This window comes from Orycteropus afer, unplaced genomic scaffold (genome assembly GCF_000298275.1).
Source record: "Orycteropus afer afer isolate SDZICR_OR568_19922 unplaced genomic scaffold, OryAfe1.0 scaffold00210, whole genome shotgun sequence".
Lineage (NCBI taxonomy): Eukaryota > Metazoa > Chordata > Mammalia > Tubulidentata > Orycteropodidae > Orycteropus > Orycteropus afer.
The window spans coordinates 569,470-596,700 of record NW_006921797.1 but is presented as its reverse complement, the minus strand read 5'-3'; the positions used below and the strand labels follow the sequence as shown (position 1 = coordinate 596,700).

The window sequence follows — 27,231 nt, the reverse complement described above, 5'->3', positions numbered from 1 at the left end:
GTGGGCCCAAAAGGTGGGTTGGAGTGGGGGGTGGCTGCACCTCTGTTCACCAAGAGGGTGTGGGGTATAAAAGTAACAAGAGGAATGTCGCACCTTTTCAGTCGTGCAGGTCCGGAGTGTCTTTGGGGTTACTGGAAAGCAGAACCTGTTCTTAAGTCCCTGGAATCTCAGAGAGCACTGTCTCTTTAAAGATCCAAAATGGTCAAGCCACTTGTAAACATTCAAAATGGCGGTGCCCTCCAGACAGGCAAAAGTCCACAGCTCAGCCCGTCTTTCTCTTCACCGCTGCTTCCCCTTTTATTTCACAGCCACCGGAGCAGTCCTCCATGCAATCCCTGGCTGGCATGGCTGATTGTTAGGTTAATTCTTAGGTCCTACCACCACTTGGGAATCTCCAAGCTGTCTGTGGCATTAGGATCACTCAGAATCTCTGCCAGACCACAGGTCTGTATGTCTGCTTTTTTGGTATTTTCATGTAAATTCTTCTGCTAGTTGGGGTTTAGTACACTTCTATATCCTTCCCTTCAAGGCTCAGGGGTCCAGGATTATCTTCTGCATCTGTGTTAATTGGTTTCCCTTTTCTTTGTTGAAGAGGGTCTGTGCAGACTTTCTGCCTATTCTGCCATCTTGGAATCGAATCACATACAATCATCTTAAGAAGGGATTATGACTGTATTGGCCTTCTCCTTCATGGATTATTATTACATGTTGTTGTTAGGTGCTGTGGAGTAGGCTCCAACTCACAGCAACCCTATGTACAACAGAACGAAACTCTGCCTGACTCTGCGCCATCCTCACAATCCTTGCTATGCTTGAGCCTATCGTTGCAGCCACTGTGCCAATCTCTCTGGTTGAGGGTCTTCCCCTTTTTCATTGACCCTCTACTTTATCAAACAGGACATACTTCTGCAAGGGAATGGTCTCTTCTGACAACATTACCAAAGTCAGACAAAGTTTGGCCATTCTTGCTTCCAAGGAGCATTCTGGCTGTACTTCTTCCAGGACCAATTTGTTTGTTCTTCTGGCATTCTGTGGTATTCTTCACTAAAACTACAGTTCAAAGGCATCAACTCTTCTTCAGTCTTCCTTATTCATTGTCCAGCGTTTCACATGCATACGGTGTGATTGAAAATGTCATGGTTTGGGTCAGGGGCACTTTAGTCTTCAAAGTGACATCTTTACTTCTTAACGCTTTAAAGAGGTCTTTTGCAGCACATTTGTCCAGTGCAATATGACATCTGATTTCCTGACTGCAGCTTCCATGGGAGTTTACTGTGAATCGAATTAAAGTGAAATCCCTGACAACTTCAATCTTTTGTATATTTATCATTATGTTGCTTATTGGTCCAGTCATGAGCTTTTCATTTTCTTTATGCTGAGGCATAATTCATACTGAAGACTGCAGTCTTTGATCTCCATCAGTAAGTACTTCAAGCCATCTTCACTTTCAGCAAGTAAGGTTGTGTCATCTACATATCACAGATTGTTAATGAGTCTTCCTCCAATCCTGATGCCACACTCTTCTTCATATAGTCCAGCGTCTTGGATTATTTGCTCAGCATACAGGTTGAGTAAGTATGGTGAAAAGATACAACGCTGATGTACACCCTTCCTGATTTTAAACCATACAGTATACCCTTATTCTACTTGAATGACAGCTTCTTGGTCTATGTACAGGTTCCTCATGAGCACAATTAAATGTTCTGGAATTCCCATTCTTCTCAATGTTATCCATAATTTGTTACAATCCACATAACCGAATGCCTTGGCATAGTCAATAAAATACAAGTAGACATCTTTCTGGTATTCTTTGCTTTCAGCCAAAATCCATCTAACAGCAGCAATGTCCACATTCCATGTCCTCTTCTGAATCCAGCTTGCATTTCTGGAAGTTTTCTGTCAATATACTGCTGCAGCCATTTAGAATTATCTTGAATAAGATTTTGTTTGCATGTGATATTAATGATATTGTTCGATAATTTCCACATTCTGTGGGATCACCTTTCTTTGGAGTGGGCACAAATATCAAACCTCTTCCAGTCAGTTGGCCAGGTAGCTGTCTTCCAAATTTCTTGGCATAAACGAGTAAGCACCTCCAGTGCTGCATCTGTTTGTTGAAACATCTCAATGGGTATCCCATCAATTCCCATAGCCTTGTTTTTCACCAATTCCTTCAGTGCAGCTTGGACTTCTTCCCTCAATACCACTGGTTCTTTATTACATGCTATTTCCTGAAATAGATGAACATCGACCAATTCTTTTTGGTACAGTGATTCTGTGTATTCTGTCCACCTTCTTTTGATGTTTCCTGCATCATCCAATATCTTGCCCATAGAATCCTTCAGTATTGCAACTCAAGGCTAGAATTTTTTCTTCAGTTCTTTCAGCTTGACAAATGCTGACCGTGTTCTTCTCTTTTGGTTTTCTAACTCCAGGCCTTTGCACATTTCATCATAATACTTTATTTTGTCTTCTCAAGTTACCCTGTAAAATCTTCTGTTCATCTCTTTTATTTCAGCATTTCTTCCATTCATTTTAGCTACTTTCTGTTCAAGAGCAAACTTCAGAGTCTTTTCTGACATCCATTTTAGTCATATTATTATATATACCCTATAAACTCAAAAATACTGATTATTTTCCCCAGAATATTGGTGATTCTGTTTAATCATTTACATGTACATAGAGTAGCCACTGGTTTTATTTCACTTTCCATGATTCAGAATTGAAATCTTAAGAAAGGACTGATGAAATAGTCTTTTTCTGGGGACATTTTCCTAAACTTTGGACATAGTGTCATTTTTCACAGTTCAAAGAGCATCCATGACCTCAACCTTGGGTGTTCTATAGATTCAGAAACTGTGGGTTCTTGTCTTGGATGCACTAGTTACCCAGAGCCCTAATTTTCTCATATATGCATCTGGGATAATAACATGTTTCTTTAATCTCCCAGGGTTGTTGTGTGAAATGATTCATGAAAATACCTTGTAAAATACATAGTATGTACAAATGTAAAGTGATACGATTGTTTTTTTTCAGGGGGATGACTTGTAGTTTTATATCAGTGCCATGATTTTCTCTTTTACAATATACATATATCCTTTTAAAAATTACAATACTTTGTTTCAGAATTCCATCTCTCAGTTCAATCTCATTTGTCTACAAACCATTTGGCTAACAAGATATTAAGGGCTTTAACTAGTGATCAGATTCTTTGTAGACAAACTCAATGCAACCAATAAAAAGAGTTTTTTGTTTGTTTGTGTTCTAGTTACCTAGTGCCGCTCTGACAGGAAATATACCACAAATGGGATGGCCTTAACAAACAGGAATTTATTCTTTTACAGTTTGGAGGCTTTAAGTCCAAGTTCAAAGTGCCGGGTTCTAGGGGCTGGGTGAAAGCCCCTCAACCTTGGGGTCCAGCTCTGCTTCCTGCTCCCGGCCCACTGGAGCTAGAGGCATTTCTTCACTCAGACAGCTGCTGGCTGCTGAGGCTGAGAAGCCCCAAGGTTGACAAGTAAAAAGGTGCAGTTCTAATGTTACCAAACCACATGGCAGGCCATTAACTTAAGTCCATTGTAAGTCCCAAGGTTGGCAGAGCATAGCAGGCTGCTGAGCAATGACACGGCTACATGCAGGGTCCGAGCGTGCCACAGGCTAGAGACCATTCCTGAGGCTTCTCCTTATATACAGGAAGCAACCACATTCCCAAAGGCAGCTACTCAGCTACTCCCAGTAGATTCCACCATGGAGTTGATTACCAGTCTCATCATGGGGAATACTACATCCAGCTGCCCAGCCACTCAACCAGGCCCAGTCAAGTTGACACGAAAACATAACCATCACAGTTCGTTTTTGTTGTTGTTAGTTGCCACTGAGTTGATTCTGACTTATAGTGACCCCATGTTACAAGAGTAAAAACTGCCTCAGGTTTTCTTGGCTGTAATCTTTGCAGCAGCAGATTGCTAGATCTTTCTCATGTGGAGCTGCTTGGTGGGTTTGAAGCCCTTTAGCCATTTGTACCACTAGGACTCCTGTACCAATAATAATAATAAAGGTTAAAATCCTAATGTGCCAGGCACGGAGCTATGCCCTTTATTTGTATGAACCAATTTAATCCTTGCAACACTCAGTGAGGCAGTTACAATTATCATGATCTCTATTTTACAGATGAGGTAACTGAAGCTTAGAGGGTTTAAGTACATTAGAGGTAATATAGCCAATGAGTGGTGGAGCAGAGATTTCAACTTACACAGGAGATAACAGTCTAGAGGCCTAACCACTAGTCTATACTGCCTTCTCAGTATTGTATATATCCATGCCTAAAATTTCTTCAAAATCCTCTGGAAATATTCCCTGTAAGATGATCCCTAAAATTTACTCACCAACTAAAAAAGAAGGCTTTGCACTACCACTATCTTAGGTTCCCACCTACGAGTTCTGGTAGCGTAGTGCCTAAGACACTTGACTGCTAACCAGAAGGCTGGAGGTTCAAACCCACTAGCCACTCCTTGGAAGGAAGGTTGGGCAATCTACTTCCATAGTGATATCACCTCTGAAACCCAAGGAGGGGTCGCTATGAGTTGGATATGATTCAGTGGCAGTGAATTTGTTTTTTATTGGTAGGTTTTCACTTGGGTATCCACATCATGATGAATGGAGAAAAGACTGAAGTTGTCAGGGATTTCATTTACTTGGATCCACCATAAACACCCCTGGAAGCAGAGGTCAAGAAATCAGACATAGTATTATACTGGGAAAATCTTCTGCAAAAGACCTCTTTGAAGTGTTAAGAAGCAAAGATGTCACTTTGAAGACCAAGATGTGTCTAACTCAAGCCATGGTGTTTTTAATCACCTCGTATGCATGTGAAAACTAGACAATGAATAAGGAAGACCAAAGAAGAGTTGATGCCTTTCAATTATAGTGTTGGCGAAGAATATTGAAAATACCATGGACTGCCAGAAGAACAAATTTGTACTGGAAGAAGTACAGTTGGAATGCTCCCTGGAAGCTAGAATGGCCAGACTTCTTCTCACCTGCTTTGGTCATGTTGTTACAAGGGACCATTCCCTGGAGAAAGATATCATGCTTGGTAAAGTAGAGGGTCAGCGAAAAAGGGGAAGACCCTCAACAAGATGGACTGACAGAGTGGCTACAATGATGGGCTCAAGCACAGCAAGGATTGTGAGGATGGTGCAGGACCAGGCAGTGTTTCATTCTGTTGTACAAAGAGTCCCTATGAATCAGAACTGACTCGATGGCATTTAACAACAATATCAGGTTTCCACTAAGACAGAACTGGAAGAAACCTCTTTGGTATTCTCCTAGCCTAGGGAGACAGTTGCATTTTCTAACTTGCAAATCAGATCATATCTCTCTCCTGAGGAGAGTTCTCCAGTGGTTCCCACAGTGTTCAGGATTAACTTCAAACTCTTGCTCATCTCTTGGTTTCTCCTTTCCCTTCTTCTCCCTGACTCTGCTCTCTGCCTACCCACATATTATTCCTTCTTAAGAATAACTTCTTAACAAGTTATTGGGCCTCCATGCCCAAGACAAAAACAAAAGCTACTTTTTAGTTATTTGTAATCCTTCTTCATTCTTCAAAGCTCAGGTTTGGACTCTCTTCCATGGGAAGACTGGGTAGGAGTCCTGCTCTCTGCTCTCCTAGTGCTCTGTACTGATCTGATATAGCACTTGCCACCTGCATTGATTGATTGATTTGTCTCCTCAGAGAGACCACAAATAAGTCTTTTTGACTTTTCCATTTTTCCAGCCCTTTTGTTTCTTAAGCGTGTGGCCAGCATAATTCTTGGAACTTAGTTTGTGCTCAATAAACGCTGAGTTAGTAAATCAAGAGTGATACATGGCATGGTTCTAGACTCAGACAAAGCAATCTACTGCCCCTGGAAACCAGTGGTGAGCTTCCAGGCTGGCACATTCAATTATCCAGTTCTTGTCCCCACCCTCAGTTTTTGGGTACTATATATAGTTCAGGTTTGGTTACAAAGTATCTATTTATAACTTTCAAACAAATAGCATCCTAAACCAGGTCAATAATTTTGGGAACCTTCACTTGATTAAAGGAGCTCTGGTAGCACAGTGCCTAAGGCATCTGACTGCTAAACAGAAGGTTGGTAGTTCAAACGCACCAGCCACTCCGTGGAAGCAAGACTGGGCAATCTACTTCTGTAAAGATCTATCACCTCGGAAACCCAATGGGGGTTGCTATGAGTCAGAGTCGACTTGATGGCAGTGGGTTTGGTTTTGGTTTTGGTTTACTTGGTTAAAACGGTTAGGGTTATCACAGCTCCCCAGCTGAGCTCTGTGGCATTCACAGCACCTCCTCCCATTAACACATGCAGCCACTTTCTGATCCAGGTAGAACGAAGGGAAAGATCACCTCTGCATCTCCAGGGTCCTGAAGAATCGCTGCTTCCATGAACAGGATGGTGACTGGTAGGTCACCTTCCTTCAGCCTTTTTAAGCCTTCTTCAAATGCTCCAGGCCAGTCCTTGAAGGGGTTTTCAGTGTGAAAGTAATATCCCTACAACACAGAGAAAGGCCAATACGTGATCTACTCATAGGCTTATCTCTTCATTCCTACATTCAGTAAGTTATCATTAAAAATTATGGTTTGTTCCTTATTATGAATGTATTCTCATTATAACAAGTTTGAATAATACTGACACATACAAAAAGAGACCAAAAGTTACCCATAATGCCACAGCCTGAGATCACTGCTATTTTGGAGGTTTTCCTTCTTGTTTTACCCATTCTCCCCTCAATATTTTTAAAATACTTTAGAATGGATTTATTTTGTTTCTCAAAATTTTTATTTTAAAAATCATTGTCCCCCACAAGGAGACTTTTTAAATGTGTTTTTACCACGTGCTCCGTGCCCATCCCTGAAATGTTAATGCAACAGATATACTGTAATCTGTTTATGTACTGTGGTCCTTTGGAGGAACATAAGCCATTGTGATAGCTAAGATTTTATTCATCCTCCCATGAGAGCCAAATTTTCCCCCACTGGAGGTGACACTGCCCCCGTTGAGAGTGCATGTTTTAAAGTTATAGATATGCTCTTAATTTCAAAAATATAAACATAGAATGCACAAATTATCTTCTACTATTTTTCCTATGAGTATATAAATTAAATCGACTCATACTACTTTTGCAGTTTTGTAGCTTGAGTCCCACTTAGTTTTATATTGCGAACATTTTCCTAGATTAATACAATTATTCATATTGATATGCTAAAATTTATTTAACCAATCCCCTATTGATGGACAGTTAGGTTATTTCCAAGTTTTTGCTATTTTAAATAAAGTATGGTGAAAGCCTCAGGCTTAAATTTTTGTCTGTATTTGATTAGTCCCTTAGGATAGACTTCTAGAGTGATTCATGAGACTAAGTTATAATGAAGTATTTTAAGGGCCTTGAGCCATGTAGCTGAATTATTTTTGAGAAAGTCTGTTCCAACTTACACTCCCATCAGAAGTATATGGGAAATATTATTTGTTTCAATCTTATTAACATAGCTTATTGTACAATTCTTCTAATTTGATAGATACAAAGAAGCTGGTCATTTTATGATGCTTCTGACTCAAAAAACTCACTGCCACTGAGTTGATTTGGATTCATAGCGACTCCATTGGGTTTCCAAGGCTGTAAATCTTTATGGAAACGGAGTGCCTCATCTTTATTCCATGGAGCTGCTAGTAGGTTCAAACCACCGATTTTTTGGTTAGCAGTCATACACCTTAATCACTACACCACCAGAACTCTTTTATGGTGCTGCTGGAGTTTTAAAATAGAGCTGAGTAGAGACATTCATTCTCCATAGGTGCTTGTTGTTGTTGTTATGTGCCGTCGAGTCGGCCCTGACTCATAGCGACCCCTCCTTGGGTTTCCGAGGCAGTATCACTACAGAAGTAGGATTGCCCAACCTTCCTTCCGAGGAGTGGCTGGTGGGTTTGAACCGCCTGCCTTCTGGTTAGCAGTCAAGTGCTTTAACCACTATGCTACCAGAGCTCCTAACACGAAATCCCTTATTGAAGCTGGAGGGCATGAGCAGCCTGTGTGGTGGTAGTGAGGACATGGGGGCAGGGGAGTGAGGGGCTAAGGGCTCCCACAAAGCCTCAGGTGCATGGATTACAAACCAGTCTGACAACTGTCATCAAAGTTCTATTTTCTCACCTAGCTTTGATTTCTTTGTGCAAAGGACAGGTTTTTTTTTTTTTTTACAAAATTTTTTTATTGTGGTAAGTATACAACAGAACATTTGTCAATACAGCAGTTTTTACATCTACAATTCAAAATGACATTAATTATGTTCATCATGTTGTGCAGTCTCACCGCTGTCTATTTCCAAATTTTTCCATCAGTCTTAACAGGAACTCAGTGCCCCTAAGCAATGACTTCTCTCCCTTCCCTTACACCCTGGTAACCACTAATAAATTTGGTCTCTATACATTTGCCTAGTCTAGATATTTCATAGAAATGGGATTTATAATATTTTCCCTTTTGTGACTGACTTATTTACTGACAGTTATTCTTAACGAAATGTTTGTTCTGATTCTATGAGGACTGTCTACCCTACTGAGGGGCAGAGAATGATTGGAAGGAGACAAACATTTTAATGATGATGTAGACTGCAAATTCCCTAAAATCAGAGATAATTCATCATCATATCTACAGTACCCAGTACAAGCAGTTCTTCTTTTCCTAAGTCTGTCTTTAAATCCAATTTATACATAAGTTGAAATAGTTAGGTACGGTTTGTATCTAATGTCAGTTAGTCAAACTTATGTCTTAGTATATAATGTAGTTTTCTACACATAAAAAACATTAAACATTAAACAATTTCAGATCCAGTAAAATATCTTTCACATAATAATGCAGTAATAATAATAATAATGTTTTGATGCATGTTGTAAAGTAGCTTCCATTTGTTACAATGAACCACTGTATGTACCTCAAATTTTTAATGTAATAGGTTTTATGGGTGTTGGTTCATATAGGTTGTATACAAGTTGGAAATTCCTAATGCAGGGACTGCATGGATAGAGTAGACACCCGACAAATATACATTGAATTGAACTAAAAATCATGTGAGTTATGTAGAATTGAATATTATGATGAGTTTCTCTATCACAAAACACACAATATAAACTTATATGTATATTTTTAAGCCAATTCAACATCTTTGTATATTTCTAGTTATTTTTACTTATTCCTCACATAATATTCTTTTCAAACATGGATCCCTAGCATTTTTAAAAGCATAAATGCTAGAGTGATTGGGGCTTGATAGGTAATTCATGGGTAATATGGCTGGTTGTCCATAGCACTCATACATTTGCTGGGGCTCCCATGGGGGAATATCTCTGAGGAGTCAGCCCTGGACCTGATGTGCTTGTGTGAAGGTTATCTTTTCTGTGAGTCTCTCTGGAAGCTGTACAATGGCCACTTCTGAAATAAAACTCTAAGCCCTGTCTTCACCCCCCTGTCAAGATACCACTTCTGCTGTTAGCACTTAGGTGTGACTCACATGACCAACTGGAGAAAGCATCGTGGGATTAGCCCAGTTCTTCTTACCAGCCAAACTCATTATTAGGTAATTCAGTAACTGGCCCATATTCAGGAACCAAGGCCTGGTTGGCTGACCAAACCAACACTGACAAAAATGAGAGCATTTCATTCTAGCTCGGCTGCCTTCACACATCAGATGACTATATTGCTTGCATCAATCAGAATTTCTTCTAGGTCAGATTGACAATAAGTTGTCTGTTTAATTCTCATATTCTGATAAGATAATTATTATCTCACCCATCAAATATGATCTTGAAGAATTCAGAAAGCTGGTTAGCAATCATAAGAACATAAATTGTTACCTTCTCACTAGCTGAGATTGTGACTTGGTTCTGGGCTTCTTGGTTCTCTGATATCCAGTTCCTTCGAGCCATTTCTTCCCATTCTGCTTGCATTTTATCCCAAAACTCAGTATCTGACTAGGAGACAGAAAAAATAAGGAGAGATGGATTTAAGAACAAGCTACATCATCTGGTTTATTCTCAGAGACATAGTTTTCTTCGTTGATCAAAATGAATTCTGAGGAGGAAGAAAATATTTAAACTGATGTTGAGGAAAAGCTTTTAGTAATGAACTCTACTCTCAGCCCAGAAAACCTCTCCACAAAAAAATAGATGAGAAAGAAAAGTTTTATTATTGAATAAGCATCACCAGAATGTGATGCATCATAGGCAATGCCCTAAAGAGATTGCCACAACAGAAAGAAATCTTAACCATTATATAGGTCTGAGGGTTGTGGTGCAGTGAATTACTTGATATGGCTTTTCTAACCAGTGTTTGTGACTCCCACCAGATTACTGGGTGGGACCATGCAAATAAGGTATATGGAACTCTAGTTTTGCTATGCTGTGGGGCTTAAAATGAGCCCTCCTCGAGGCAGAAGACGGCATCTCACTGCCATCAAGAGAGAAGAGGCAGAGGCAGAATGGAGGAGATGGAGTGGAGTGAGTCCTTAGACCCAAAGATCCCTGCACTGGACCTCCCTGGAAGAGAGATGGCTGGTAGAGACTGCTGGCAGAGACGACCAAGTGCCATGAGACACAGCAACGGGCTTGCCTGGCCCGTGAACTGAGAAAGCTGAGTACCTCTGATCAGGAGCCTTGCTGGCAGAGTGGGGTGTGCATTTGTGTACCTATACTCACTGCTGTCAAGTCGGATCCAACTCATAGCAACCCCTCCTTGGGTTTCTGAGATGGTATCACTACAGAAGTAGACTGCCCAACCTTCCTTCCGAGGAGTGGCTGGTGAGTTTGGCCCTATGCTGCCAGAGCTCCCTTGTAGGCAGAGGTAAAAGAGCTTTTTAACACTTGCCTGAGAAGGGCAGAGGCCAGACCAAGAGGCCAAGGGCCAGAGAGGCATGCCTGTGGGCACAAGAGAGAGGAGACTACCCTGATTGAAGAATTGTATCCTGAGAGCATTCCAGAACCTGAATTGTAGCCTATTGTTTCCCTATTAAACCCCATAATCATAAGTATTGTCTGTGAGTTGTGTGTGGCCATTGAATTATCGAACACAGCAGAGAAGTAGTGAGTGCCATGGGAGGGATGGCTGGTGTCAGAGTTGGTAAAAGGCTAGAAGGTGGTGTCATAGGAATAAGCCTTGGGCTGTTGACAGTGATTCTCTCTCCCTCTTGTAAAGTTAGAGGAGGTCAGAAGATGCTGCCTTCATTCCCTTTTTGCAAGGATACAATGATTACATTTATATTTTAAAGATAACTGTTAATTTTTCTGATATTTCTGGATAGGAGATAGAGCTGAGCTATCTGAGTTTATGATAACTTCCTTCCAGGAAAAGCAGGAAGATATAAGAGAATTGGAGCCCTGGTGGTGCAGTGATTAAGTGCTTGGCTACTAAGTGATAGGTTGGTGGTTTCAACCCACCAACCACCCCATGGGAGAAATATAAGGCAGTCTGCTTCTGTGAAGATTTAGAAACCCTACAGGGCAGTTCTACTCTGTCCAATAGGGTTGCTATGAGCTGGAATGGACCAGCTGGCAAAGTGTTTTTTTTTTTTTTTTGGGGGGGGGGAGGTAGTATAGGAGAATTACTTGAAGTTACATTTATACACTTTTTAGAAAGACAAAGAATTTACAGTTACAGGTTATCTAAAGTGAAATATAGAGAAAGCAATGGAGGAGGGGAGCTCCTTCCCCTATTTTCACCTAGAGAATTTACCCATTTATTTTCCATTTGTACTTGTCCTTACACTGGCCACATTCAATGTTACTCATGGTTGAAGAGCTTCTAGAGGGTACTCAGTGGTCAAAGTGGTGCAGTGGATTAGCTATGACTTTCTCCAGCAAGACAACAGCTACCATCTGAAGGACCAAGACCATATATACCATTCAAGTAACAGCACACTACTTACATAGTTTCAAGTGCAGGCACCAGGCACACATTTTAGGGAGGGAAGCCTCTCCTGGACTTGTTCCTAGGATATAAGGAATTAGGGCAACTGGCTGTGCAGTGACTTGGGGATATTAGTAATATTAGTTGACCCTACTCTATGGGAGGAGAAAACTGAGGCTAGAGGGTTAAGGTCACAAAGGACTTGAATCTCAGTCTGGTTTCAGAGACCACTCTCATCCCCTTCCAGCAAACTTGGCTTCCTGGTAGTACAGACTGAAGGAAGTGGGCTTTGGGTGGGAACTAGACTAAATATCTTCAAGGTCTTTTCTGCGGCAGGAAAATTTTTTAAATTTTATGTTTTTCTTCTTATAATTTCCCTTCCTTCTTCTAAGAGGAAACCAGGCCTTTTCTTTTTACTTCAGGAGAGGTATATGTTCCTGGTTTGAAGCAGAAGTTTTCTGCAGGATAGATATCCAGTTGGCTTTTATTTCATGAAGCCTAAAGAGAGTATTTTCTATGTTCTGTGGAGAGGGGTAAAAGAAAGGGATGAGAATCTTAAAAGTTTTGAAGGAGAAAGGGGGACTTTTCAGGGGTTGTGAAAGTGATAGGGTTGGCAGTTTCTAAGATAGGGGAGACTGTGCCCAGCTTTATTTCAAATTGGCACCTTAGAGAGGATGACTGAGGCTATGACAAGGGAGCTTGAACCCTGTGTGTGGTCTAGGCATAGAGAGAAACTGAATTTCAAGGAATTACTTGGGGCTTGGATGGCTGTTAGCAGTCACCACAACAGGCAAGGAGGTAAAGACTGCCCTTCTTTCCTGGCACCAAAGAAGTCTTCCAGATTACACGTAGCCTTGGGAGGGATGGGGGCCTGACACAGCTGCAGATGAAGTTATCTGCTGTTGTTAGGTGCTGTTGAGTAAATTCTGACTCATAGCAACTCATATACAACAGAACGAAACACTGCCCTGTCCTGTGCCATCCTATAACGCTTGCCATGCTTGAGCCCATCACTGTAGCCACTGTGTCAGTCCATCTCGTCAAGGATGTTCTTCTTTTCCTCTGACCCTCCACTTTACCAAGCATGATACCCATCTCCAGGGACTTGGTCCCTTCTGACAACATGACCAAAGTAGGTGAGTTAGTATATAGGTAAACATCGTTCTGGTATTTGCTTTCAGCTAAGATCCATTTGACAACAGCAATGATGTTACCTGCCAGCTTGGAAATCACTTTTATTTTCTCTAAAGAAAACACACAAATGAATATTTCTTGAACCCTGATCATGGGACCTAGATTCATAACCTTTACTTGCAATTCTCAATTTCTATGAACCTTAGTCCTATGACTTGTCAACACACCATCACCTCAACACCAGGTTGTCCTTCACCTTTTAATCCTTGTGGTCTCATCCTTCACTTGTAACCCAGGCCCTTGTGAGTACTTATTTGGTAATCAGTAGTAATATTCCATGCTAACAGGAAATTCTTGAAGTTGTTTCTCAGAGACTAATGGCTTCAACCTGAGGCAACCTATCTTAACCAGTTTTGCAGGTCAAAAGACTTGATTTTTGGAAGGACTGTCAGCACTGGAGCCCAAGCTGAATTAAAATCAACCTGCTCATTATTTCGAGGCAAGAGCAGTCTGAGCCAATCACTAGCCTTGCCCAACCCCTTTGTCCCATACATTTATAACCCAAGCTCACTTCGGAGAGTCAGAGCTGAGGAGTGCTCTGCAATAAAGGTAGTTTCTGTTTCTCAAATACAGGTGTCCAGTGATTATCCTAGGGGATGGCCTTGGGCCTAAGGGCCAAGCGCAAGGCTGGCAGTTCAAACCCACTAGCCGCTCTCCACCAGGTAGACCAGGCCCTCTCTTTGGAAGCTCTGGCGGCGAAGTGCCTAAGGCACTTAACTACTAATCAGGAGGCTGGTGGTTCAAACCCACCAGCCACTCCCAGGAAGGAAGGTTGGGCAATCTACTTCCGTAGTGATAGTGCCTTGGAAACCCAAGAAGGGGTTGCTATGAGTCGGATCCGACTCCACGGCAGTGGGTTTGGTTTGTTTTCCTTTAGTGATTGTCCAGCATTCCTGCGTACAGGTCAGGAACCCATGTTTGGTTCTGTAACATACTCCACCCATCATCACTGGGTGGTGGCTGTCTTGTGTCTAGAACTCTTCTTTAAACTTGCTCTTAATTATAGTCATTATCTTATTCTTCTGGATACAACTGTTCAGAGGAGGTGAGCTGGCCCAATATGACTAATCCTAGGTTACTAATAGTAAGTCATGCTCTCCTCTTTTACTAAGCTTTAAATAATCATTCCTACCACAGAAATGGAACTCTGGTAGCATAGTGGTAAGACACTTGCCTGCTAACCAGACGGCTGGCGGTTCAAACCCACCAGCCACTCCTCAGAAGGAAGGTTGGGCAATCCTACTTCCGTAGTGATACTGCCTCGGAAACCCAAGGAGGGGTCGCTATGAGTCGGGGCCGCCTCGACGGCACATAACAACAACAACAACAACAACCACAGAAATGGGTCGCGTCCCGTTGGCAGAGGCCTCCCTCTTCAACAAAGGATGAAGGCAGCAGGTGTCATGACATCCCGTGTCTGAGATGCTCAAAGCTCACAGAATGGCCACTAGGTCTTTAGGTTAAGGTTAGATATAAAATTCAAAATTTCTTTTTATAGGGTCTTTCTAGTAATGCCAAATTGTGGAAACAGAATGATCTCAGATATAGAAAAGCAATGGCTAGATAAAAGACTAGAAGGAAATCTGCTACCATGTTAATAGTAATTTGTCTTTGAATGAAGGCATGATGGGGCATTTTTTTCCTGCTTCGTGTCACTTTTCTGTGCTTTCTGAGATTTTTATGATGTGTGTGCACTGCTTTTATAATAATCATAATAAAAAAGGTTAAAAAGCAGTGGCAACAAAGAAAAATGGATTACCTTTCCTTTTTTGGCTACCGTGCAACCTGACTCTATTTTAGATACCGAGGAATTCAGAGAAAATTTTGGGGACTTATTTTTTTAAATAGCTTTTCAAAGACGCAATTCCAATTTGTCTGCATTAGAAACTAAGAAAAATCTATCAAGTGACGGTTACAATGTTTACTGACTTTTTCAAGCTCCCTGCTGAGGGGCTTGCAGTGACAATGAGTGCACATCCTTTCTGAGGCCATAATGAGCTCCTAGTGAGGTTCCCTGGGACTTAGCACATATTGCAAGTCTTCTGAATGAAAGAATGAGGGGGATTTGATAAAGTGTACATCTGGCTTACGAAAGGATGCGTCACCTTTTCTGCAGCTTCAAATTAGAGCAGGAGACACATCATTACGATTGCTGTGGAAAACAGACAGAGCTTCAGGAAAGTGGGGCCACCAGGCTCTCATTTAATGAGCTACACCAGGTCTTACTGGTGTTACTTAAAATAAGTTACTGCTGACTAATTAAAGTTCACGGCACAGTTTTCATTTAATTACGGAAGACTACTTTTAGCACAATCAATTTCCATCCAGTTGGAATCCAGACTTTACTCACATAACTGCAATTAGCACAGTATTTTTTCCTTCTATTTTTAATCAATTTCTGAGAAACATCAAACATGTTGAGTTTTAAACATTTCAGACGTGCTTAACGGGACTTTTTTAATTGATGTTTTTTTTAGCTGTTCTGAGATTTTAGTAGTGTTTTTTTTTTTTTTTTAAATCCCTCTACAGGTAACAAATCATCCACTTACAACAGAAATGAGCTGACTATTGTCTGCAATCCATGTTTTTGTTTCATTTTTTAAATAGCTTTCTTATTATAATAAGGTACATACTCATAAAACCTAGGAGCTCTGGTAGCATAGTGCCTAAGGCACTTGACTGCTAACCAGAAGGCTGGCAGTTCAAACCCACCAGCCACTCCTCAGAAGGAAGATGGGGCAATCTACTTCCATACTGATACTGCCTTGGAAACCCAAGAAGAGGTTGCTATGAGTTGGGTCCGACTTGTGGCACATAACAACAACAACAACATAAAACTTAAGAGTATACAGTATGGCGGTTAAGAACAGCAGTTTTCTCCTCGCATGGACCTAGAAACAAATTCTGTCCTTATCACCAACCTTCTGCATGTCCTTTAACCTCTCTGGGTTTCTTGTTCCTTATTAAAATGAAGACAGAGTAGCGACCTGGGCTACTTGATAGGAGGATTAATTGAGAAAATGCATGTGTACTATCTAGCAAATGGTAGATGCTTAATAAAAGTAAGTGTGCTCATTAGTGTTTTTGTACCATAAAGAAAATATAAAAGAGGAAATGAAAATCACAACAACCTCAAAGCTCAGACATACATGCTGTGAGTATTTTAGTGCTTGTCTGCTATAAATACATATTTATATGCTTTCCCTCTCTTCATTTAAATCTTTCCCTTCCAGCTAACTATGTAAAAGTAAGCAAGGTGAAGCAAATTAAAACAAACCCTCTTAAATGGACTATTATGTAGTGATTAAAATGATGTTTATGAAGAGTTTGTTACAACATGGCTCATTCCTCAAGTCGTAATATTCATTGATGTGTAATCTGATCACAGTGATAGAAAAATAACAACAAATGTGCCTGGGGTGGGGGAAACCTGTACAGAAATATACCAATTGTACTGTTTTTATGGCATGTGATTGTAATTTACCCCATCATCTTTCCCAGAGTGACTATTGATTTTGCTGCTGTTAGCTGTCATCGAGTCAATTCCATCTCGTGGAGACTTTATGTGGTAACAGAACAAAACGTTCCCCAGCCCTGTGCCATCTTCATATCTTTGATACGTTTGAGCCCATTGTTGCGGTTACCATGTCCCATCTCATGTATGGTTTTCCTCATTTTTGCTGACTCTCTATTTTCTAAACATGATGTCCTTTTCTAGGGATTGGTCTTTCCTAATCACATGTCCAAAGTAAGCAAGACATTATCTCATCATCCTTGTTTAAGGAGCATTCTGCTTTTAAGGAGCATTGTAAATTCATACCAGAGTTCCCTGGCAGTCCATAGTTTACTCAATATTCTTTGCCAACACCACAATTCAAATACACCAGTTTTTATTGGTAGCCTGTGTCATTTTTGTGGAAAGCAAGCTTTGATTAAAAGAAAAAAAAAAAAGCTTACTTTCTTTCAATTTCAATTTCTCTATGTTGGTTTCTCTCATGACTACACACTATAGCAGTATCTTGCCTGTTTTCCCTCAACAATGATATTCTTTACCAGTGATTTGGAAGAGAAGGGGTGTGCCCTAGAAGCTGTCATATCCCTGAGAACGTATGCAAGTCATTTAAACCTATCTGTAGGTTATTTTCTCTCATGTATAAAGTTAGGAGACCGGGTCCATTTGAGCTCAGTTTCTTTCTAAGCAAGTTGACTCAGAAGATAAGGAAAGAAAGAGGAAAGAGCTTAGCACTGGATCACATTTTTTGGAAGAGGGCTCCTAACCATTCACTGATCTCCAAAATTGTATTTTAAAACATTTTCCCAAAAGTATATTTGATATTTTTCATTCATGTTTTGATGATAAAACTGGAAAAAAATGTTTATTAGGACCATGACAAAAAATTAAATATTAATTCAATTAATATACAAGGAATAAGAAAATAATTTTTTTTTAGAACCAGAGAATTTTAAAGAATGGTAGTTTATTGTCAATTGTAATTCACCAGTCTATTTTGGTCACTCATGGGTTAAAGAAGAAATACTTTCAATTCTGTAGTCAAAGGTAATCATCAGTTTGAAAGATGCTGGTTTGCCTCCTGAGAGAACTAATCAGTGTGAGATCACATGCCTGTTCTGGCTGTGAGAAATCTGGCCTTTTTTTTCCCTTTTTTCTTTTATCTCTTTAGACATCCACTGATAACTGTCAATGCATCAAAATTAAAGAAAACATAACAAAATAATACTACATATGCAGGAGGAAAGAAGGTACCCCTTTTACATGCTGAGAAATTAAAACCAATATATAAGTTTGGATGAAGCATTTGCCACTAGAAATAATTTTGTTGAAGTAAAATTACATGCAGTTCGAGGCCTTATTGCCCTGGGATCCAGTAGGCCAGGCTGATGGAGGGTGACTGAGTGGTGGCACTCATTACTTCTAAGTTCACTAAGAGTTCAGTATTAGTCATGGCTTCCATGTGGTTGTCCAAAAAAAAAAAAAATTCAGTCTTGGGTTGCAAAGATAGATATGCAGCACTCTGCTAAAGGATGGGATTGTCTTTTCATAGGTCAGAATTAATTTGCAGTCCTGGGTATCACTGACAGACTGAAGTCTATTCAAGCAAGCATGGCCATGGCAGCAGGAGTGACCGCCTCTTAGGATGATTGAAGGATCAATTAGACTGGTAAAACAAGGCTCGAGGGATGCTGAGACTTGGGCAGGCCAGGGGCAGATATTTACCAAATACCATATAAAGCTGCCTGAAAATGAAATAGGTTCTTTCTTCCTTAGAAGGATGAGTTCTTCAACATTACAAGTCTTCAAACAGACCGACTGACCAATGTGAGGAATACCATTTGAAGGATTCATAGATGAAATGGAAGTTTGACCCAATGAGTTATGCAGTCCCTTACAACCTAGATCGAGTCCCTGGGTGGTGCAAATCGTAAGCGCTTGGCTACTAACTGAAAGATCAGTTCAAATTCACACAGAACCTCCTTGGAAGAGTAAGCAATTTTCTGAAAGATCACAGCCATTGAAAACCCTGTGAAGCACAGTTTTACTCTGAAACACATGGGGATGGGGTCACCGTGAGTCAGAATCCACTGAATGGCAAGTAGTTTGTTTTTTGATTTTACAATCTTGAATGTCTTTGAAGGCAAAGTTATTAACAAATTGATTTATTGAGTTAAACAGGAAGGCTCAAAGATACGAAATAGATCTATTATGCATTCCCCTTTCTCAAGCAAAATAATGTAGGGAATAAAACTCATGGACTTTGGCATTAAGTAAACCAGGCTGGAATTCTGGCTATGCACCTTGTCATGTGACCTTAGGCAATTTATTTCATCTTTTAATGCAGATTCTTCATCTGTAAAATGTATAAAAATTCTTTTAGAGCACTTGTGAGGATTCGGTGAAATGATATATGTGAAATGCTCAGAACTTGTACAAATGCTAAGGAAATGGTAACTAATACTATTTTATTACTTGTAAGTTAAAAAGAATATTTCCTAGAATAGAGAGGATGCAACCCCACACACATTTAAACTGATGGTTCAGAATTGTTGAAAACAAAATGTTGGTACTAACATTCAACACGAATTTTCCAGTTGCTTTTGGGTAGACATGCTTCCTTGTGCAAATGGAGTTGGCCATCACTACAAATGTTGGGGCCAGCTGGGCAAATACCTTAATAAGGCTCTCACCAAACAGTTGTGAGTAGGTTAGCTGCAGAAACATGTGGAAGAAAATTGAAGATGATGGGAAGGGGGAGAAAGAGCACAGGAGGCCTCTGGAAACACTGCAATACAAGGCTTGAGCAGGATATCAGAGAGAAATGAAGTCATTTCTGAGAGAGAGAATCTTTCTCTTAGATTTCTATTCTTTCTCACTTGGCAAAAGGGCATAGAGAGGTGGAGTGTTAAAGACAAAGAGCAAAACTTGTCCAAATGGGGAGGGATTACATTTTTTAAAATTTAATTTAATTAAATTATTTTTTTAATTGTGATTTGGGTGAAAGCTTATAGAGCAAATTCACTTTCCATATAGCGGTTCACATATACTTTGTCTCATGACATTGACCACAGTTTACCACAATGCAACAGCTCCCTTCCCACTTTCTCCCCATAGTTACCTCCTCCCTGTGTCCATCTGTCCATGCACTCCTGTCCCCTGATCTGTCTCCCTGTGCATAAGCAGCCCTTCTTTCTCCCATGATTTTTCTCCCTAAGGGTGTATCTACTTGAAGTAAATGTTTAACTCATATGCTTGTCTTTTGTTTGGCTGGAAACACAGGTGTGGGTTCAATTCCAGATCTGAAGGGCAGCTAGGGGCCATAGTCTCAGTGGTTCCACCAGGCTTTCTTGGACCAGCAAACCTGGTTCCCCCACTTTTCTTTTCTCCAAATTATTTTGAGTTTTGTTTCACATTGTTCTCCCTCTCTATCAGGGATCTTCTACATAGATCCAATTCCAAGTGAATGACAGTGGTAGCTGGGCACCATCTAGTTCTTCTGGTCTCATAGTCATATAGGCTATAGATTAGATGGTGTACCAGTTGCTAGGACTAATTATTTCCATGAATTTTGGTTTTCTTCATTCTTCTTTGCCCTGGACGAGGAGAGACCCATTGTTGCATCTAGATGGCAGCTTGCTAGCTTTTAAGATCCCAGTCACTACTCGCCAAAGTAGGAGGTGGAACAATGTTTTGTATAGTATATTATGCGCCAATTGAGCTTGATGTCCTCTGTGACTACGGTCCCCAGCCCTCAGGTTCAACTACTCAGTCCCTCTGGGTAGCTGGCTGTGACCAAGCAGTGACCACAACTTTGCCCCTTGTCAGCTCTACTATACACCTGGGAATTCTGATCATTCACATAAACTTATAGGACCATTGTCTGCCAACCCTATATATGTTCTTGGATACACTCCCCATTTCATAGACATACCTAGTCGTTCAGCCTGTCCACTCATCTATCCACCCATATACCCATGTTAGCCTTACTGACAATGCAGTACTCTTTGTACAAAAGAGTTCATATTTGTTGTTTGTACTTCCCATGTACCTCTCTCTATGTCTTTCTCATCCTCAATGCTGCCATATTGGTCACTCACATTTGGTACATTGCCCTTCTCTTCACCCAAATCAATACTTATCTCTATCTATCTAGGGAGGGATCACTTTTGAGAGGACATTCATCAAATCATTAACAAACAATGCCTTTGCAGAGCAGAAATTTCATATGATTATATCTGTTTTTGTGGCATGAGTAGTATTTGCATTCGCAACAAAGAACTGCTGTTAACACGCACTAAATTGGAGGTCTGAAGACAATGTATGAGGAGTACGGTTTTATGGGGTCAATTTCTCAGGGGCTGTTTATTTCTTGAAGGCTGCTTTTGGGTAGTAAGTAGTTGGTGACTTGGGCTAATTCACCCCAGGCATAAGGAGATCAATTAGACTTGGGTTTGAGCCTTGCCTCATGTTGCATGTGACAACAAGGCATGTGATAAAGGAAGCATGTCTGTGGATATTGGACTACAACCATTTTGGAAGGGGCTTCTCCTTTAGCCATGCCCACAAGGAGTGACAAGTTACTGGGAAACTTCCTACTCTTTTTTTTTTTTTTTTAAATAACGTGCTAGAAATAATTACTAAATACAACCTATATGTAAGTCACTCTGCTTTGCACTATGGGAATACTGAAAAACCAAACCAAAACAAAAATCCACATATAGATGATACCTTCAACAAGCTCAGTGCCCAATGGGAGAAACAAAATAAAAACAGTGGTAATTGTAATTCATGATGGGGTGAAGAATATGATGCAAAAAGCGATAAAAATTACTTGCTCAAAGTTGTACTATTATTGGTAAGTGACAGAAACAGGATGTAAAATATTACATTCTTTCCTTTTGTGGTGTGTAGGAGCACCCCAAAATTTAGGACACTTGGCATAGCAAAGACCCAGAGGTTGACTCTGATATAGGCCAAACTCCATATTGTTTAAAAAAATCCCCTTCAGGCTGCTTTGTTTCTGCTTATCATTAACTTTGAGAGAAATGGCTCATTGCCATTGTTTTCAGATGTGTTTGCAGAGGTATAGTTAACTAGATAAAAGGAAGGAACTGTTTTCTCATCAGGCTGTAACAATTAAGATTGCCATAATGATTGTTTAGGGACTGTTTCAGGAAAAAGGTCTTGCAAATGTTTGCAAAAGTTAATAGATCATATTAGAAAACAGATTCTAAGTCCTTTTCTCAAGAGGTCAGTTAGTCAGTTATATCCATGGCAAGGGTACTCTAAAAGTGAGGTGCTTGGCATGATTAGAGATGACTGTTCAAGGTCTAAATCAAAGCTTCATTATTGAAATAAACTTATCCAAAATCCTCATTTCTGTCTTCTTAAAAATAAAGCTGATGATTTAGAGCTAGGATCTCTTGTGAAACTTTAACCACCCTCAGCAAACAATACAAGGGACAAGAACATGGGTTGTGAAGAAATGATTCTCAGTAAAAGTTTGTCACGATGGTCTCAGAAGAATGCTTGCACAGCAGGCTTCAGGAAGAATGTATATATAGCTTACTAAGTTGGTGCCAAGAAATATATATTAGAAAATAAGCCAGCTAACCTTGTAAATTTCAACTTGCTATTGTCTTGTAACCATGTGAAATCCCAAACCTCCATGACTGGAGTCACGTACTTCTTTCCCCACTTTTCTTTATGAAAAGCTCATCCCTCCCTCAGAATGTCAGAGCACCTTGTTGCCCCTATTTAAACTGTTCCATTCCTTCCATAAAACTCTTTGCTTTAATTTTAACAGACTCTGGGTATATTCTTTGACAGTGGCAAATTGTATTTTCCAAAGATAGCTACAGCAGCATTTCCAGACCCACATGCTCTCCTAGAACCTTTCCCCACACTCCATTAAAAGGTTGAGTCTATTTTTCCTGTGGTGAAGCCCTTGATGAATAGAATGCAGGCGATGTGACCTTGTGTAAATTTTGAGGGTAGGTCCTAAAAGATGATACAACTTCTGCCTGTCTCTTCCTCTTTCTCTTGGGACACTCACCATTGGAATCTACCTATCATGTCTCAGGGAAGCCCAGGACTCAAAGGAAGGCCACTTGCAGGTATTCTAGCCATCAACCACACTAAGGTCCCAGATGCCTACTAGCCTGATATGTGAGTGAGTACGCCTTTAGATGACTCCAGACCCTAGTCATTGCCCCCAACCTCCAAGCCACCTGAAATCTAGTGCAACAAAGAACAGCCATACCCTCTGGGCCCTACTGAAATTGCAGATTTTTGAGCAAAATAGATTTTGTTATTTTAAGCCACCAGTGTTGGAGTAATTTATTACAGAGCCACAGTACATTGAACAAATATTACTACTTTAGGTCAGGAGAGTGGGGTGATGGAGGAAGAATAGGCTTACAGAAGAGGCCTTATGAGTTGGGGCTTCTCTGAAGGGACCACAGGCTAATGAAGTGTGGCAGCATCCCCCCCCCCCCCAATATCATAGGAACAAAGTTTTGCTGTCAAATGAACTTGAGATGCTTTAGGTTAAATCAGAGATCTGGTGAAAGACATGTTTTTTCCCTTCTCTACTTGGATGTAAATTTTCACATAAAAACTCAAATTTCAGGCATTTCACAAAAATCTGTTAATAGCAGGCCCACATATTTATTGGGCTGTAGCTGAGAAGTGGTACAGGTGGTACATGTGGTCTCCATTTCATCACAGTCCCCACCAGTTCCTTACCTTTTCCTGCCTGGCCCTTTAGGCATCTGGAGTAGCAACTTCTGGACACAAGTAAATCAGCATGATTTCCCAGGATGTTAATAGTTTTAAGAGGGAGATATAAACTGTAGTCCCCAAACATATTTATCTTGAAACTCCATGTTTGCACACATGTGATATTAAATCAGCTGTTTTTGATTGCATTTTGCCTCACGGTGACCCCATTGTGTACAGAGTAGAGCTGCTTCAGAGGGTTTTTAAGGCAGTGGTTTTTTGGAAGCAGATTGCCAGGCCTTTCTTCCAAGGCACCTCTGGATCAGTGTGAATCACCAACCTTTTGATTCCTGGTTGAATACTTAAATGTTTGTGTCATCTAGGACTTTATGTGTGTGATTTTAGGGCTCTCCACAACACAGCTTGGAAAATCCTCAAATCAAGAGACAAAGGGTGTAAGCAACTCAAACTTACTTAAAAATGGAGATCGTTGGTGGGATAATTTTGGTGTATCCTGGGACCAACACTCAGGGATCGGAATTTACCACATGTAGTTTGTTTTTATGTAATTGTTTCTAGTAAAGTCTGTCTCCAATTAGCTAATAGGTTCTCTTAGCCTTACATCTGCCATGTGAATCAGAATTCTTCAAAATTTTGTTGTTATTATTTGAGAAAAGGAAATGAAACCCATAATGTGGAGGGAAGAATTTAAAAGAAAAAATTTTGGGTATGCTTTTGAGAAGACAACTCATTGGATGTATTTATCTTTTCAAGATTAAGTAGTCATTTTAAATGGCCTTTGAAACTACATATAATTATGTATACAGAATGGACAAGGACTGGAAAAAAAGAAAACAGATAATTATTAGTGCAGTGGAATTTCTGGGTAGTTCCTGACCTCCCCTTCCTTGACTTTTTAATTTCCATTATTGTTGTTGCTTTTAAAATAAATAAGAGAAAAAGCTTGAAAAAGGAATAATTTTCTAATGACTGACAAATTTTAAGTTCTATGGTTGGTTGAAGGAGCTCTGGTGGCACAGTGGTTAAGGTATTTGGTTGCTAACCAGATGGTTTGTGGTCTAAACCCACTAGCTACTCTCCTGGAGCAAGATGAGGCAATATACTTCTGTAAAGATTTATAGCCTTAGAAGCGCTATGGGTCGTTATAAGTTGGAATTGACTCGATGGCAGTGGGTGGGTGTGGTTGGTTGAGGGCCTGCAAAATATTGCCTCCTATGGGAACAGTGCTTAAGAGTGGGAGTTTTGGAGTTAGATGGGGTTAGAATCCCAGCTCTGCCACTTAATGTTGCATGACTTTGAACAAGTTCTGAATCTGCCTTCCTGTTTCCCCATTTTAAAATGAGAATAACACTCACTTGACAGAGCTGTTGTGAGCATTGAAATGAAATGAATGTAGAACGCTTGCCTTGGAGAATAGAAAGTGTCAATTCAAGGACTGTTGATAGCTATAGGTGATAGTTACCTTAGGATATCCAGGCATTTAAACAGGTTCTTTCCTTCCTCCTCTTTCCCTGAAAGGGCCGCCAGATGGATTGATTTAAAAGCAGTTTCTGTTGCAACATTTTTCTTGGTAATAAAGAATTTAAATTTGCTCTATCAATACTTGCCACTAGCTCTGGTGGTGTAGTGGCATAGTGGATACGGCATCTGGCTGCTAACCAGAAGGTCAGTGGTTCAAACTTACCAGCTGCTCTACTCCATGAAAGGAAGATGGGGCAATCTACTTCTGTAAAGATTTACAGCCTTGGAAACCCAATGGGGGTCGCTTTGAGTTGGAAATGACTCTATGGCAGTGAGTTTTTTTTTTTTTTTTTTTATATCAATACTCAAGTAGACACTGCCTCTACTTTGTGAGATCTCCCACCTGCCACACACTCTCACCATATCCTTTGGGATATTTAAAGAGAAAAAACTCATCCAGTCATTATGGCAGAAAAAGTCTGATTAAAAAAGTCACTCATATTGATCATATTGTACTGATATTCTGACTCCCTTTCCCTTTTTAACTGCTTGATTGTCACAAGGGTTGACCGACGGTGAAGATGGAGTCTAGATCCAGTTTTATCTTATGAGAGAAGGAAAATGGTTGAAGGTGTTTCCTTTGATACTGAAATCAAAGCCGCTGACTCAATAGCAAGGCAAGGATTCTGGGAAGCTGTCAGGAGCTCATCACCCCTGAATCTGGTGGTACGGGCATGTGGGGAGGTGAATGTGTTCATGCTTCCGAGACCTAGTACTCAGCTGTCAATGGCTACTGTGAAGCTAGGTAGTTTCTGTTATATCCATAAATGCCTCAAAAAATTTTCAGATGGCCAAAATCACCACATATACTCCTTGTAGTTTATAGGCCAATGAGGATTAATGTTGACAGAACTACAGAAATATTTTCTCTGCCAAGTATATGACACATTGGATATGGCTTCTCAGAAGAAGCTGCCTCATTCACAGTACAAAAACACAGGAGAGAGGCCTGATGGAATGCCAGACCAGAGACTCCACAGGCCTAGGAGAAAAATCCACCAGATGGACACTTTTTCACAGAAACAAACAGACAGTGAAGAGGGAGCTAAGGATGGACTGGCATTCCTCTAATTTCAGTTCTCTAACTAATGGCAGGAGCTCCGGGCTGGTGCAAATGGTAAACGTGCTTGGCCACTAACCAAAAAGCTGGAGGTTAGAGCTCACAAACAGGTGCCTTGGAAAACCAACCATCACATGCAGCCAGGTAACAATGTGAGGAAAGAGCATTTCTGGAAGGAGGAGTAGCATATGCAAAAGCTAAGAGGAAGATTACATTGTCAAGTCTGGGAACCCATATTAATTTATAGTGATGCCAGTGTAGACATCAAGGTGGAAAGAGTCAGAGCTGAGGATGTAGAGAGGGAAGAACAAACAAGATCATGAAAGACCTTATAAAGTCAAGTTAATGAGTCTGGACTTTATTCTAAGGGCAAGTGGGAAGTTATTATTCTGATCTGCGTTTCAGAAAGCTTACTCTAGAAACAATTCCAAGATGGCAAAATAGGCAGAAAGACTGCACAGACGCTCTTCAACAAAGAAAAGGGAAACCAATTAACACAGACACAGAAGATAATCCTGGACCCCTGAACCTTGAAGGGAAGGATATAGAAGTGGTCTAAACCCCAAATAGCAGAATGATTTGCATGAAAATACCAAAAAAGGAGACATATGGAGCTGTGGTCTGGCAGCGATCCTGAGCGATCCTGATGGCACAGATGGATTGGAGATTCCTGAGTGGTGGTAGGACCTAAGAGTTAACCTAAAAAGCAGCCCTGCTAGCCAGAGACTGCATGGAGGACTGCTCTGGTGGCTGTGGAGTAGAAGGAGAAGCAGCGATGAAGAGGAGGATGGGCTGAGCTGTGGACTTTTGCCCGTCTGGAGAGCAATGCCGTTTTGAATGTTTAAAAGTGGCTTTACCATTTTGGATATTTAAAGAGACAGTGCTCTCCTAGATTCCAGGGGCTTAAGAACAGGTTCTGCTTGCCAGTAACCCCAAGGACACTCTGGACCTGCATGACTGAAAAGGTGCGACATTCCTCTTGTTACTCTTATACCCCACACCTGCTTGGTGAATGGAGGTGCGGCCACCCCCCACTCCCACCCACTGTCTGGGCCCACAGGAACTCCATCTCAGTCTGTGTGCTTGGACAGAGCCTGGGTGCCCTGCCCTGTCCTCTGCAATTTTTTTCTTTTTCTCCTTTTCCTTTTTCTCTTTCTTTTTATCTGGTGTTGAGTTTGCTTGTATTTGTCTGTTTTAAAACTACTACTATTATTAATACTTTTGTCCTTTTTACTATTCCTCCCCCCCCCCAGGTCCT

At 40.6% G+C, this 27,231-nt stretch overlaps 1 protein-coding gene across 1 annotated transcript in view; it reads right to left on the bottom strand.

Moving 5' to 3' along the window:
• Nucleotides 1-27,231, bottom strand: part of PEX5L (peroxisomal biogenesis factor 5 like) — a 260,974-nt gene that overhangs the window by 17,842 nt on the left and 215,901 nt on the right. Inside the window, exons 10-11 of the mRNA XM_007948257.2 lie at nt 9,897-10,013; nt 6,401-6,544 (exon numbers count right to left, since the gene is read on the bottom strand). Coding sequence (XP_007946448.2) covers nt 6,401-6,544; nt 9,897-10,013 — 261 coding nt within the window. The remainder of the gene's footprint in view (nt 1-6,400; nt 6,545-9,896; nt 10,014-27,231) is intronic.